This window comes from Mesoplodon densirostris, chromosome 12 (genome assembly GCF_025265405.1).
Source record: "Mesoplodon densirostris isolate mMesDen1 chromosome 12, mMesDen1 primary haplotype, whole genome shotgun sequence".
NCBI lineage: Eukaryota > Metazoa > Chordata > Mammalia > Artiodactyla > Ziphiidae > Mesoplodon > Mesoplodon densirostris.
In genome coordinates this window covers 39,675,331-39,689,445 of record NC_082672.1, presented here as the reverse complement: position 1 = coordinate 39,689,445, position 14,115 = coordinate 39,675,331, and the positions used below count along the sequence as shown (strand labels likewise).

The 14,115-nt window shown below is 35.8% G+C and overlaps 1 protein-coding gene across 1 annotated transcript in view; it reads right to left on the bottom strand.

The window, feature by feature from the left end:
* SERINC1 (serine incorporator 1) overlaps positions 1-11,461 on the bottom strand; it is a 32,842-nt gene extending 21,381 nt beyond the window's left edge. Inside the window, exon 1 of the mRNA XM_060114977.1 lies at positions 11,337-11,461. Coding sequence (XP_059970960.1) covers positions 11,337-11,375 — 39 coding nt within the window. The 5' untranslated portion in view covers positions 11,376-11,461. The remainder of the gene's footprint in view (positions 1-11,336) is intronic.
* Between the last annotated feature and the right edge of the window lie 2,654 nt (positions 11,462-14,115).

Here is a 14,115-nt window from a genome sequence, read left to right as displayed (position 1 = left end):
GGGAACCACTGTGCAGGGAGGATATCCTGGAGAATAACTGAAGAATTGCTGGAGCCTCGTTGTGGACAAGTATGAGAGCTAAAAATTCCAGGAAAACCCAGTTATACAAAGGCCCCACAAATTTGTGAACTTTTCCTCTAGGACTTCAACCAGGTTCTCATAGTAAACATGAGAGAAAAATTCCCCCCTGCTTCTTGCAGCAAAGGGGAAAAGGAACCATTCTGAAATATACTAGAACACTGCTCTTAACACCTGACCTCAAGAGAAACTAGTTAAATAGAGTCTAACTTGCTGGAGTATGATCAGAGGATAAATAATCTAGGGGATGAGAAATACTCAACTCCAGGCTACTCTAGCCATCCTCCCCCATTTAAGGGGGGAGGAAAAAACTGAGAAACACTTGTAAAGTTCACAGTCCAGAGGCATAGGCTTATTAAAAGACTAAGACCTAATCAGAGAATGATGGAATGTTTCTCCTTCCCCCACACCTCACCATGACACGATCCAAAGTCTACTTATAGCAGTTCCTTTTAGTTGGTACATAGTGTCTGGCTATTAGGAATAAAATTCCTGGCATAACAAAAGGCAAAAAACACAATTTGAAGAGACAGAGCAAGCGTCAAAACCAGCATGGCAGGTAAGTTAGACTTACCAACCAAAAATTTAAAACAACTATAACACGTTAAGGATTCTAATGGATAAAGCAGACAGCCTACAAGAAGCAGAGATGAAAATCCTAAAAAAGAACCAAAAAGAAATGCTAGAAATAAAAAACACTAACAGAAATGAAGAATGCAGACATGACTGAGGAAATAATTTCTGAGCTGTAGACTATCTCAATAGAAATTTCCCAAACTGAAAAGCCAAGAGAGTAAAGACTGATATTCTGTTCAACAGAACATCCAAGAATTGTGAGACAACTACAAATGGTATAATATAATGGGAATACCAGAAGGAGAAGGAAAAAAAAAATTTTTTTTAATGACAGAATTTTCCCAAATTAACATCAGACATATATACCCCACCCTCCACAAAACAAACCCTACACCTAGATAAATCGCTTGAAACTATAGAAAATAAAAAGTCCTGAAAGAAGCCAGAGGAAAAAACACCTTACCTATAAACAAGTAAGGAATTATATCTGAGTTCTCCTCAGTCACCATGACAAGAGTGAAGTGAAATATTTTAGCATTGAGAGAAAAAAAACTCACCCACCTATAGTTCTCTACTCTGCAAATTATCCTTTGAAAGAAGTAGAAATACTTTCTCAAATTAAAGCTAATAGAATCTGTTGCCAAGTTGTAGACCTACTTGCAAGAAATGTTCAAAGTTCTTTAGAGATGAGGAAAATAATATAGGTCAGAAACTCTAATCTACATAAAAAAGGAAAGAGCATAAAGAAAGAGTAAATGAAAGTGAAATAAAAACTTACTTGTCTTAGTTGAGCTAACGTTTGCTCAAAATAACAAGAGAAGCAATGTATTAAATTATGTATGCACATATATGTTATGCCTATACACATACTTCTGTAATACATACATATATGTGGGTATATATACACACACACATTGTTTATATATATATATACATACACATAAACACACACATTGTTTATATATATATATACATACACGCACACACACACAATTGTTTATATATATATATATACATACACACACACACACACACACACAAAGTGAATGACAGTAATGTAGAAGGGAAAGGAGGGAAGAATTAGGACTGTTCTGCTATTACAAGGTATTCACACTAGCCATCAACTGGTACAGCATTATACTGAAGTGTGTATAGTGGTATACTGTTACTTGAAAGTAGATTAGTTGTAAATGTACACTGCAAATTCTATGGTGCTACAGATTGAAATTCATATGTTGAAAAGCTAATGCATACAATGATGTTAGGAGATAGGGTCTTTGGGAAGAATTAGATCAAAAGGGCAGAGACCTCATGAATGGGATTAGTGCTCTTATAAAGGAGACCCGAGAGAGATCCTCACCCCTTCGGCCATGTGAAGACATATGAAGAAGTTTGCAGTCTGCAACCCAAAGAGGGCCTTCACCAGACACAGAAGATAACCACGCAGGCACCCTAATCTTGGACTACCAGCCTCTAGAACTGTGAGAAACAAATTTCTGTTCTTTACATGCCACCCAGTCTGTGGTCTTTTGTTACAGCAGCCCAAATGCACTAATAAACAGGGCAACAACCCAAAAATAAGTAAATAAATAAAATTTTACAGAAGTTAAAAGAAGTTTAACTGATATGCTGAATAAGAGAGAAAATGGAATCATATACAATGCTTAAACACCCCCCTCAACACACAACAGGAAAAACAAGGGCAACAAACAGAAAACATTAACGAATATGGTAAATATGAATCCAAATCTATCAATAATCACCTTGGAGATCAGAGATCTAAATTTATCAATTAAAAAACAGAGACTGTTAGCGTGGGTCAAAAAATAAGACCCAATTATGTCATCTACAAGAAACCCACTTTAAATATAAACACACATACAGAATAAAAGTAAATGGATGGAGGAAAATACAACAGGCTAACACTAACTGAAAACAGGAATAGCTATATTAGTTTCAGACAGAGCAGACTTCAAAACAACAAAAGTTATCTGGAATAAAGAAAGGCATTCCATAATGATAGGGGTCAATTCCCCAAGAAGACATAATTCTTAATATGTATGCACCTAACAGCAGAGCATCAAACTATGTAATGCAAAAACTGATAAAACGGCAAGGAGAAATAGATGAATCCACTATCAGAGTTAAGAGACTTCAACACCTGTCTCTCAGAAATAAACAGATTGAGCAAGCAGAAAATCAATAAGGACACAGTTGAACTCAACACCACCAATCTAATGGATAACTGACATTTATATACTGCTCTATCCAATAACCAGAGAATACACATTCCTCTCCAAGATCACACAGGACATTCACCAAAACCACATTCTTGACAATAAAACATATTATCAAGCTTAAAACAGCAGAAACCATACACTGACTACTCACAGACTACAATGCGATTAACTAAAAATCAACAGCAAAAAGATAACTGGAAAATCCCAAAATTCTTAGAGATTAAACAATACTTTTTAAAATAAACACATAGGGCTTCCCTGGTGGCTCAGTGGTTAAGAATCCGCCTGCCAGTGCAGAGGACATGGGTTCGAGCCCTGGTCCAGGAGGATCCCACATGCCGCGGAGCAACTAAGCCCATGTGCCACAACTACTGAGCCTGTGCTCTCGATTTAAAAATAATAATAAAAATAAATAAATAAAAAATAAAATAAACACACAGGTCAAAGAAATCTCAAGAGAAATTTAAAAAATTTTTTGAACTAAATGAAAATAACACAATTTATAGAAACTTGTGGGATTCAGTGAAAGCAGTGCTTTGAGTAAAATGTATAGATAGCATTGAATGCATTTATCAGAAAAGAAAATCTAAAATCAACCACCTAAGCTTCTGTCTTAGGAAACTAGAAAAAGAAATGCAGATTAAATAAACAGAAAAAATAAGAACTAGATCAGATATCAATGCAGTTAGGAATAGAAAATAGTGAAAAATCAATGAAACCAAAAGCTGGTTCTTTGAAAGGATCAACAGAATTGATAAGCCCCCAGCAAGGCTAACTAAGAAAAAAAGAGAGAACACAAATTACTAATACCAGAAATGAAAGAGGGGATGTCACTACAGGTCCTATGGACATTAAAAGGATAATGAAAGAATACTATGAACAATTCTATGCCAACAAATTTGATAACCTTCATAAATGGACCAACTCCTTGAAAGATACAAGATGCCAAAACTCACACAAGAAAGAGACAATTTGAACAGGCCTCTATTAAAGAAAATTAATCAATCATTAATAGCCTTCCAAAACAGAAAGCACTAGGGCTAGACAGGTTCACTGGTGAATTCTACTAAACACTTAAGGAGCAAATTATATCAATTCTCTACAGTCTCAGAGAACAGGAGTAGAGGGAATACCTCCTAACTTATTCTATGAAGTCAGCATTACTCTAATAACAAAACCTGGCAAACACATTACAAGAAAATAAAAGATTAACCTCTCTCATGAACATAGAGGCATAAGTCTTAACAAAACATTAGCAAATCAAATCCAATAATGTATAAAAAGAATTCCACACCATGACCAAGTTATCCCGGAAATGCAAGACTGGTTCAACATTCAAAAATCAATTAATGTAATCCATCACATCAAGAAGATAAAATAAGAAAAATTATATGATCACATTTTAGATACAGAAAATGCAGTTGACAAAACCCAACACTCATTCATGATAAAAACTCTCAATAAACTAGGAATAGAGGAGAACTTTCTGAACTTGGTAAAGAACATCATCAAAATACCTACAGCCAACATCATATATAATGGTGAGAAACTGGAAGTTTTCCCGTTAAAATCAGGCAAAGATGTTCCCTTTCACCACTTCTTTTCAATGTTTTACTGGAAGGTCCAGAATGTAGTAAGACAAGAAAAGGAAATTAAAGGTATACATAATAGTAGAAAAAAATTAAATTGTCTTCATTCACAGATGACATTGTCATCTACGTAGAAAGTGCAAAATAATCAACAAAAAAACTCCTGGAACTAATAAGCGATTACAGCAAGGTTGCAGAATACAAGGTTAATGTACAAAAGTCAATTGTTTTCCTATACACCAGCAATGAAAAAGTGGAATTTGAAATAACACAATAACATTTATGTTAGCATCCAAAAACACAAATTTCTTAGCATATATCAGGAAAACTACAAAACTCTGATTAGCAAAATCAAAGAACTACAAAAATGGACAGATATTCCATGTTCATGGATTAGGAAGACTCAATATTGTTAAGATGTCAGTTCCTCAAACTTGATCTACAGACTCAATGCAATCCAAATAAAAATCCCCCCAGTTTGGCAGTTTCTCACAAAACCAAACATTTCTTACCATAAAATCCAGCAATTGCATTCCTTGGTATTTAACTAAAGGAGTTGAAAACTTAAGTTCACACAAAAACCTGCACATGGATGTTTATAGCAGCTTTATTTGTAAATGCCCAAACTCGGAAGCAAATGAGATGTCCTTCAGTAGGTAAATGGATAAATAAACTCTGGTACATTCAGACAGTGAATATAATTCAATGGTAAAAAGAAATGAGTTATTAAACCATGAAAAGACATGGAGGAACCTTAAATAGATATTACCAACTGAAAGAAACCAATCTGAAAAAGCTACATACATACATGTATGGTTCCACCTGTATGACATTCTGGAAAAGGCATAACTATGGAGACAGCAAACAGATCAAGAGTGGGGAGTGGGTGGAGGGATGAAAAGGCAAAGCACAGAGAGGATTTTTAGGGCAGGAAAACTACTCTATGCTACTATAATGGTGGATATATGTCATTATACATTTATCCAAATCCATAGAATGTCCAGCACCAAGAATGAACTTTAATGTAAACTATAGACTTTGGGTGATTATGATGTGTTGGTGTATTGATAGGTTCATTAATTGTAACAAATGCACCACTCCGGTGGGGAATGTTGGCAATGGGGGAGGCTATGCACCTGTGGGGGCAGGGGATATATGGAAAATCTCTACCTCTCAATTTTTCTGTGAAACTAAAGCTGCTTTAAAAAAAAGTCTTAGAAAAAGCATACAAAAGCATACACTGTGATCAGGTGGGGTTTAGCTGGGAAAAAGCAAGGCTGATTAAGCTTTTGAAAATCAATCAAATCAATTCACCACAGGGCTTCCCTGGTGGCGCAGTGGTTGAGAGTCTGCCTGCCGATGCAGGGGGACACGGGTTCGTGCCCGTGTCAGGAAAAGTCCCACATGCCGCCGAGTGGCTGGGCCTGTGAGCCATGGCCACTGAGCCTATGCGTCCAGAGCCTGTACTCTTCGACGGGAGAGGCCACAGTGGTGAGAGGCCCGCATACCACAAAAACAAAAAACAAAAAACAAATCAATTCACCACATTAACAGACTAAAGGATAACAATTTTGGCCATCTCAGTGAAAGCAGAAAAATCATTTGAAAAAACTCAATATCCATTCATTATAAAACAAACTAAAAAACTTTCAGCAAACAAACAGAATAACCTCGAGTTGATAAAGTACATCTACCAAAAAAACAAAAAAACAAAACACTATAGCTGTCACCCATACTTCATGGTGAAAATCTGAATGATTTCCCTTAAGATCCAAAACAAGGCCAAGAATCTCTGCTCTCACCACTTGTATTCGACTGCACACTGGAGGTCCCAGCCAATATAACAAAGCAAGAAAAAGCAAGAAAAAGTATATACTTTGGAAAGGAAGAAATAAAACTGCTTTCTTCCGCACATAATTGTCAACACGAAAAACCCCAAAGAACTTACAAGAATGTTACTAGAACTACAAGGAAGTTTAATAAGGTCACAGGACACAAGATCAGTATGGATATATCAATTATACTTCTGCGTACTAGCAACAAACAATTGGAAACTGAAATTAAACCAACAAAAAGAAATACTTAAGTATAAATCTAATAAAATATACACTAGCTTTCAAATGATGAAAATTAAAAAACACTAATGAAAGAAATCAAAGATCTAAATAAATGGCAAGATAAACTGGGCTCATGGATTGGAAGAATCCATATTAAGATATCAATTCTTTCCAAACTGACCTACGAATTCAACCCAATTCCAATCATAATTCCAGCAGGAGTTTGGTAGAAACAAACCAGCTGCTTCTAAAACTTTTATGGAAAGGCAAAAGAACTAGAGCAGCCCAAAGTATTTGGAAAAAGAACAGAGTTGGAAGACTCACACTACCTGATTTCAAGACTAACTTTAAAGCTACAGTAATCAAAATAGGGTAATTTAGACAAAAGTATGGACACATAAAAGGAACAGAGTTCAAAAACAGACTTAAACAAATATGGTAAAGAAGTTTTTGAAAAAAGTGCCAAAGCAAATCAATATAGAAAGAACAATTACTTCTACTTTTTGAAGGACACCATTACAAGAATGAAAAGACAAGCCACAGACTTGAAGAAAATATTTGCTGGTGAGAATAAAAACTAATATGACCATCTTGGAAATCAGTTTGGCAATTTCTTATAAGTCAAATGTATATTTACCATATGATTTAGCAATCCTATTGCAAGGTATTTAGGTAAACAAAATAAGAAGTTATAGTCACAGAAAAAAACTTCACAGGAGTGCTTACAGCTACTTAATCACCAAAATCTGGAAATGCCCCTCAACTGGTGAATAGACAGACAAGCTGTGGTACATCCAAGCAATGGAATACTATGCAACAATAAGGAAGAAACTACTAATACACACCACAATATGAATGAATCTCAAATGGATTACACTAAGTAAAAGGAGCCAGACTCCAAAGGCTATATACTGTATGATTCCATTTACATGACATTCTGGAAAGGGAGGACTCTGAAAAAAACAGGGATTCGCCAGGATGGGGATGGCATAATTCTTTAAGGTGATAAATGTTCTGTAGTGGTTACACAACTACATGATCTGTCAAAACTCACAGAACCACATACTACAAAGTATGAATTTTATGTAAATTATATCAACTAAAAAAATGACAAAAATAAAAATAGGAAAAATAATATGGAAGGAAAACTAAGACAATATAACATGAAAGTAACTCATGCCCTTAAAATAGAGAATCCTCTAAATAAAACAAAAAAGGACATTCAAAGATATAATACAATAACAACTTCCTTAAAGAAATAAATCTGTATTTTCAAAAGAACAATGTTTTCCAGAAAAAAAAAAAAGTGATAAAAGATTTAAAGTCAGACATACTTGGTTAATTTCAAAGATAAGTAAAGCTCTTCAGATACCCAAGCAGAAGAAACAGGTCAATTGCGTACATGAGATGTGCTGGAAGGGAATGACTACCAGGGTGGGATAAGACAGAACACAATTCATAGAAATAACTACGAAGTCCTGAAGGAAATGGGTATACTATTATACCAGTCTACAATGTCTCTCAAGAACGTACGAGGCATTTTTAAATATGAAAAAAATTCAGGGATTTCATCATCCATAAATCCTTTCTGAAAAAATCTACTGGTCAACCAAATTTGGTCAATTATGAGATGACATTAACATTAAAAAAAAAATAAACTGGGAGAAGCCATGGTAAAAAAAGAATGCTTTGAGCTTTGAATCCATTTAAGTGTAGAACTGTGGTTTTCCATCAGAATCACGAGGAGAGCATATTAAAATAGAATGCTGGGGCCCAGTCAGTGTTTCCAGTAAGTCTCCTAGTGTGCTGATGCTACTGGGTCCGGGATATTTTAAGAATGACTGGTTTAGTTCTAAGATTAAACAACTGTGGGAATTATGGTTATAACACAATACAGTCATATATAAAAAATAATACAAAGGAATTCTGGTTAAAGATGGCAAACTGAATGTATGAATTACTGTAGAAACACCAATAAAATGAAAACTAAAAGGATTTTTAACAGAAGGAATAAACTTAAAAAGTAAAAAAAAAAAAAAAAAAAAAAAAAAACCCAGGAGAATAAAGCTGGAAGGAACAAAATAATAACTGATTTAATGGGTCAAGAAAGTTGAATTATAAACCATCGAAAGAAAAAGTAAGGAAAAAGTTAAGCAATAAAATTTGTATAGCATCCTCGAATACATCAGGAATTGGTGGCACCAGGTGCCTCCATAAGTGAGGCTGAAGGTAGAGGTGAAAATAGGATGATTAGTTGAATGCCTTTTTAGAGAGCAGTTAAGACTCTTAAATTTCATTCCCTTTCTTACACTGGCCAAGTGAAGAGGATAAAGCAGGATTTCTCAATCATGGTACTACTGACATCCTGGGCCAAATAACTCTTTGTTGTTGAGGACTATCCTGTGTATTGTTAAATAGTTAGCAGTATCCTACCCACTTGATGCTATTAGCACCCCTTATCCCAAGTTGTGACAATGAAGAATACCTGCAGACATTGCCAAATATTCCCTGTGGGACAGCTGAGAACCGCTGCTCTAGAAACACCTCCTTAGAGAACTCTTTTTCAGAACCTCTCCTGATGAAGAAATGTTTACTTAACATTCAGCAATTCCTTTACTTTTACATTCTTTTGTTAAATTCAAAAAAAAATTAAATTCTTTAAAAATACATGTCCACCATGCTACCGTTCCTTAACAAGGTATTTTTGTCTGTTCATTCATCCAACTGTATATATGCCTTGAGAGAGAAGAAATGTTATTCGTGGTGGGACTTTGTTGGTGACATTTACATTTTGTACTCTGCACTGCTTGACTATTCATAACAACTGTGAATCATTTCTACAAAATCAAGTCATTGTACTAAAAAATAAAAATCTAGCAGAGGCTGCACAAAATAAGCAGTCAGGAATCACAAGCTCCTTCTTCTCAATTACTTAACTACATTAAATATCTTGGACAAAAAATGATAGTTACTGTATGTAAAGTACAGTGACTCAAAAAATCAGTGCTATTCACTAACAGCATGGTAAGATTGGGGTGGGGAAAAGCACTTAAGTAGGCATAAATTGCTGGTAATGTAGTTACAGGATTAGGCAGGAGGTCCACAGATGTTTTTAATAATGCTTAAAGTAATCATCAATCAAATAGCCATGCTTGAACCAAGGATTAAGATCAATCTAATTCTAGGCCACTTAACAGCAAAAACACAAAACAAAAAAACCACAAAATGAAATTAAAAAATTAACACTCTAATTTCTATACAGTAGTGTTACATGTAATCTTTTTATACTTTTTTTCATAGTTGAGGTATTTTCTACAGTTTTATAAAACAAAAAACCTTTACAAAAATTGATTAAGTCTAAAGAAACTCGAGCAAGGGAAGAATGAGGTTCATTTGAATTCTGGCTTAACCGATCTAAGTTAATGACTTACTATATACAAATAACAGGCCCACTTGATAAATGGACAAAATCTGACTTTATAAATCGAATTAAACATCTCCCAAATTAAGACAATTCTATAATAATCATCTTGTAATACATTTATTACACTAAATATGCCTCTTATAAGATACTCAATGGGTTCAAGTAGATTCTCTACTTTCTGAGCTTTGAAAGAAAGAAAAATATACCAGCTTTCCACACCGAACTACAAGAAAAAATAACATAATCAAGACAATGACCTGGGTTGGAGTAACCTCTATGTATTATTTAACTAAAATTTAACACTTAGAGTTCAAGCCATATCAAAAACTTTTTAAAAAGAGGTAAGGTATGTAAAACACTAAAAATGCTGGCTAATGTATATAATGGGGTCATCCGAGAAGTCAGACCAGCAATTGTTATAAGTGGAATTTATAAATCATGGGTTAAAGAAATATGACTTGAACCCAAATATCTCGCCCCATATTACAAATATCTTTATTAACTGTAAAGTCAATTTTTGTCTATTGGGGAGCGGGGGAGTGGTTATATCAAACTCAAATTTATTTGTACCACGTGAAACAAGAAATCTTGCCACTATAATGAAGAATGGTGTCACTCTAACAACGCTATCTAATCAAAATGCAACGTGCACCTAATTAAAAGTGAGATGTCATATTACGCAAGCATCTTTATGTCAAAAAACAGGTATTTAATACCACAGAACTGACCAGCTTTTTCAGATACATAAATTATTACTTGAGAAGTACGTAATTTTCTCATACCACTGAGGTCGAGGACCCAGTCGCAGAGTTAGGACCATTTAAAAAGGATATAACTATATCAGTATTACTGCCAAGCTGCCCTACATATCCGGCACTTATTTGTAGTCTGCGCGACAGAACAAAGAGGCCGACATGCCTCCAGGGGTGACAGTGCTGCAGTCTGAGGTCGCTGGGAAGAGATGACGAGAAGCGATGGGGTACTCCACAAAAGGAAGGGGCCTAAAACCTTTGTAGAAATAGCCTAGGCAGACATAAGAAAAATAGGACAAAAAGGGGCCTGGAAGAATCGGGAAAAGCTTTCACGAAAGAAGGGCAGGGGAGGGAGACTACCAGCTCTCTGCTACACTTCTCCCATCGGGGTCAACTTCTCATGTCCACTGCTCCTCACGGCCACCCCGGTCAGCTCTTCGAAAGACTCAGGGCCCCGAAGCTGAGTCGGAGTGGCTAGGCGAGACGGAGAAAATGGGGAAGGAAGGCACTGCCCGTTGGGTGGGGTACCACGGTCCCGCTGGGCCTCACCCAGCCCAGTTCTGGTGCCTTTCTTCTGTCTCTCACGCTAGCACCCCGAAGGCCGCTAAAAACCACCTTACCCAGCTCGCCATGGAGCACAGCCCCAAGACGCTCCCCATCTCCACGGCGTCGCAGGAGTAGCAGATGCCAACAAGATGGAGGTACCTCCTCTCGCCTTTTCCTGCTTATTTACTAACTACAAGCCACTTCCGGCGCAGAGCCCACCCCGCCCCTCAGCTTGCGTCACTTCCTTCGTGGCCCGGGGAGGGGAGGGTGCAGTGCTGGGGTTGCGCATGCGCGACACTGGCACCCGAGGCAGTTTCCTTCCGCGGTTACTCTTCTAATTCAACTCCCGAGCGCGTCTTGTTTTTCAGCTTTTGCATCTTTTATTTTCCCACTTATGTTCTCAACTTATTTCTGAAGGCCAGTGCCTAGGCCAAGTTTTACTGGGCTATTTCTACTCATTTGGGTGCTTCCAATTCTATCACTGTTTGCGATTGAGAACGCGTTTTAATCTCTTGTCCTATTAAGCTGTTACAAGAAGTTTGCACATTTAAAAATTTTAAATGAGTTAGATAAGACATAGTAATAGCTCAAACATGTTATTGATTCTACTGAATGTCACGAGCTGTTGAGGAAACATTTAGAACCCTGTCCATAGGTGATAATGGACATCTCCGGGGAATGTATTCACTAAAAGTTGCAGTTATTTTTATAGTGATTAGTCCCTAAAGATATTCTGAGAAAAGAGATCCCTAGATACCTTTATGGATAAAACCCATATAGCACTTAATCTTTTTTTTTTAATTTAATCAGTTATACATATACATATGTTCCCATATCCCCTCCCTTTTGCGTCTCAGCACTTAATCTTAATTGATCATCTAGAGAGCTACTCAGTTGCAATTTATGATTGCAGAGCTGTGTCTTTTCCTCAGGTAGGCTTATAGTTATTTATATGAGATCGACCTCTTGTATGCAATCCAAAAATAAAGTGGTATCTCCACTATAAAGATCATAGCTTCTACACAAGTTTGATTTATCACAATCCTTGGGAAGACATTTTAGGGACTCTACAATTATGGGAGATCAGAAAACCTACCAAATCCAGTTAAGAAGGAGTGGCATGCAAGTAGTACAGAGTTTCAAGACAGAGGGGCAGATCCACATTTTCATCTCTGTAAGGGGATTCATCTGGATGCCTAATGGGCAATTAAATGCAAAGTGTAAGAAAGTGAAGTATCACCCAATAAGCTATTAATACAAACATCTTTAAAATTTGAAATATTTTGACCTACAAAAAGGTAAAGAGAATAACGTCATAACCATGAACTTTCCCGTCTTCAAGAAACAAAACATTACAAATAGAATTGCTCCTCCCCCTCCACCAAGAGATGATCATAATGAATGAATGTTAGGGACCAACTAGCAATCTTGCTACAATGTCTCCAATTTATTGACTGTTGCAAATTGCTCTTCAAAGTGGTTTTACCAATGTACACTTTCTCCAGCAGTGTATGAGAATTGCTCCACATCTTTCTCAGCACTTGGGTTTGTCACACTTTAGCTAACATGAGAGAAGTGAAATGTCTCATTATACTATCAATTTGCATTTCCCTGATAACTAGTAAGATTGAGAACTTTTGTTATTGACCATTGCAACATCCTCTTCTGAATAAAGTGCCTTTTCAAGTCTTTTGCCCATTTATCAGTTGGGCTATCCATCTATACTTTATTGATTTGTAGATGGTTTTAATATATTTTTGGATACAAATTCTTTGTTATGTGTGGAGCAATTACATCTCCCAGTCTGGACTTATTCTTTCACTTTTTTGTGGTGTCCTTTGATGACACCTTAGCGTAGTTTTAAATTTACTATAATGTCAAATTTGACAAACTTGATCCTTAAGTTACATGATTTTGTTGTTTAGAACTCCTTACTAGTACCAGGATTTTAGAGATATTTTCCTTTGTATATTTTCTTCTAGTTTTAACGTTTTGCTCTTAAACACTTAGGTTTTTAATCCACTTAGAGCTGATTTTTGTGTATGGTATGAGGTAGAAATCCAGTCAATGATGTGATGGTAACCTGCCTCTTCCAGGGGGGGAAGAATAGCCCTGATACGTAGCATTTGCAGATTTCCAGTATAAATACTCCCACTGTGGCTGATTCCCATCTACCATTGTTTTAACAATACACTTGTGAAATTCTTGACTATTTATTTAGCAACTGGTCGGTTTGATCTAGCACCAAGATACCACTAGGTCCACTTGTATTCTAGTTTTTCTTATGGATAACCAATTGTTCTAGTATGAATTTTAGAATAATAATTCTTTCTCTCTCATCTCATATGGCAGCAATACCATTGCTGTCATATGTCACATTTCATACACATGTGTCTGTTTCTGAACTCTATTCTATTTTATGGATTGAGTTGTCCATCTATACATAGTTTACTAACACATAGTTTTATAGTTGTGTCTCTAAATACATGGTTTTAATTATAGTTGCTTTAAAGGAAGTCTTGATATCTGGAAGGGTTTCTATACCTTACTCTTCATACTTGTTTTGGCTGTTCTTGATGCTTTTATATATATATATATGTGTGTATATATATATATACATATATATATATGTATATATATATATACACACATATATATATATATATATTTTAGAGTCAAGTTGTCAAGTTTGGATAATAAATTATATAGCCTCAGTAATCATAAGAGTTTGATCATATTTTAGAGGTGTGTGATATATTTGACTATAAGCTTCTTAGTGGCTAGAGAGTTTCTCAAAGAGACATTATTTGCATTTTAGATTGGCCAGTACTTTATTATGTGAGATTATGCTTT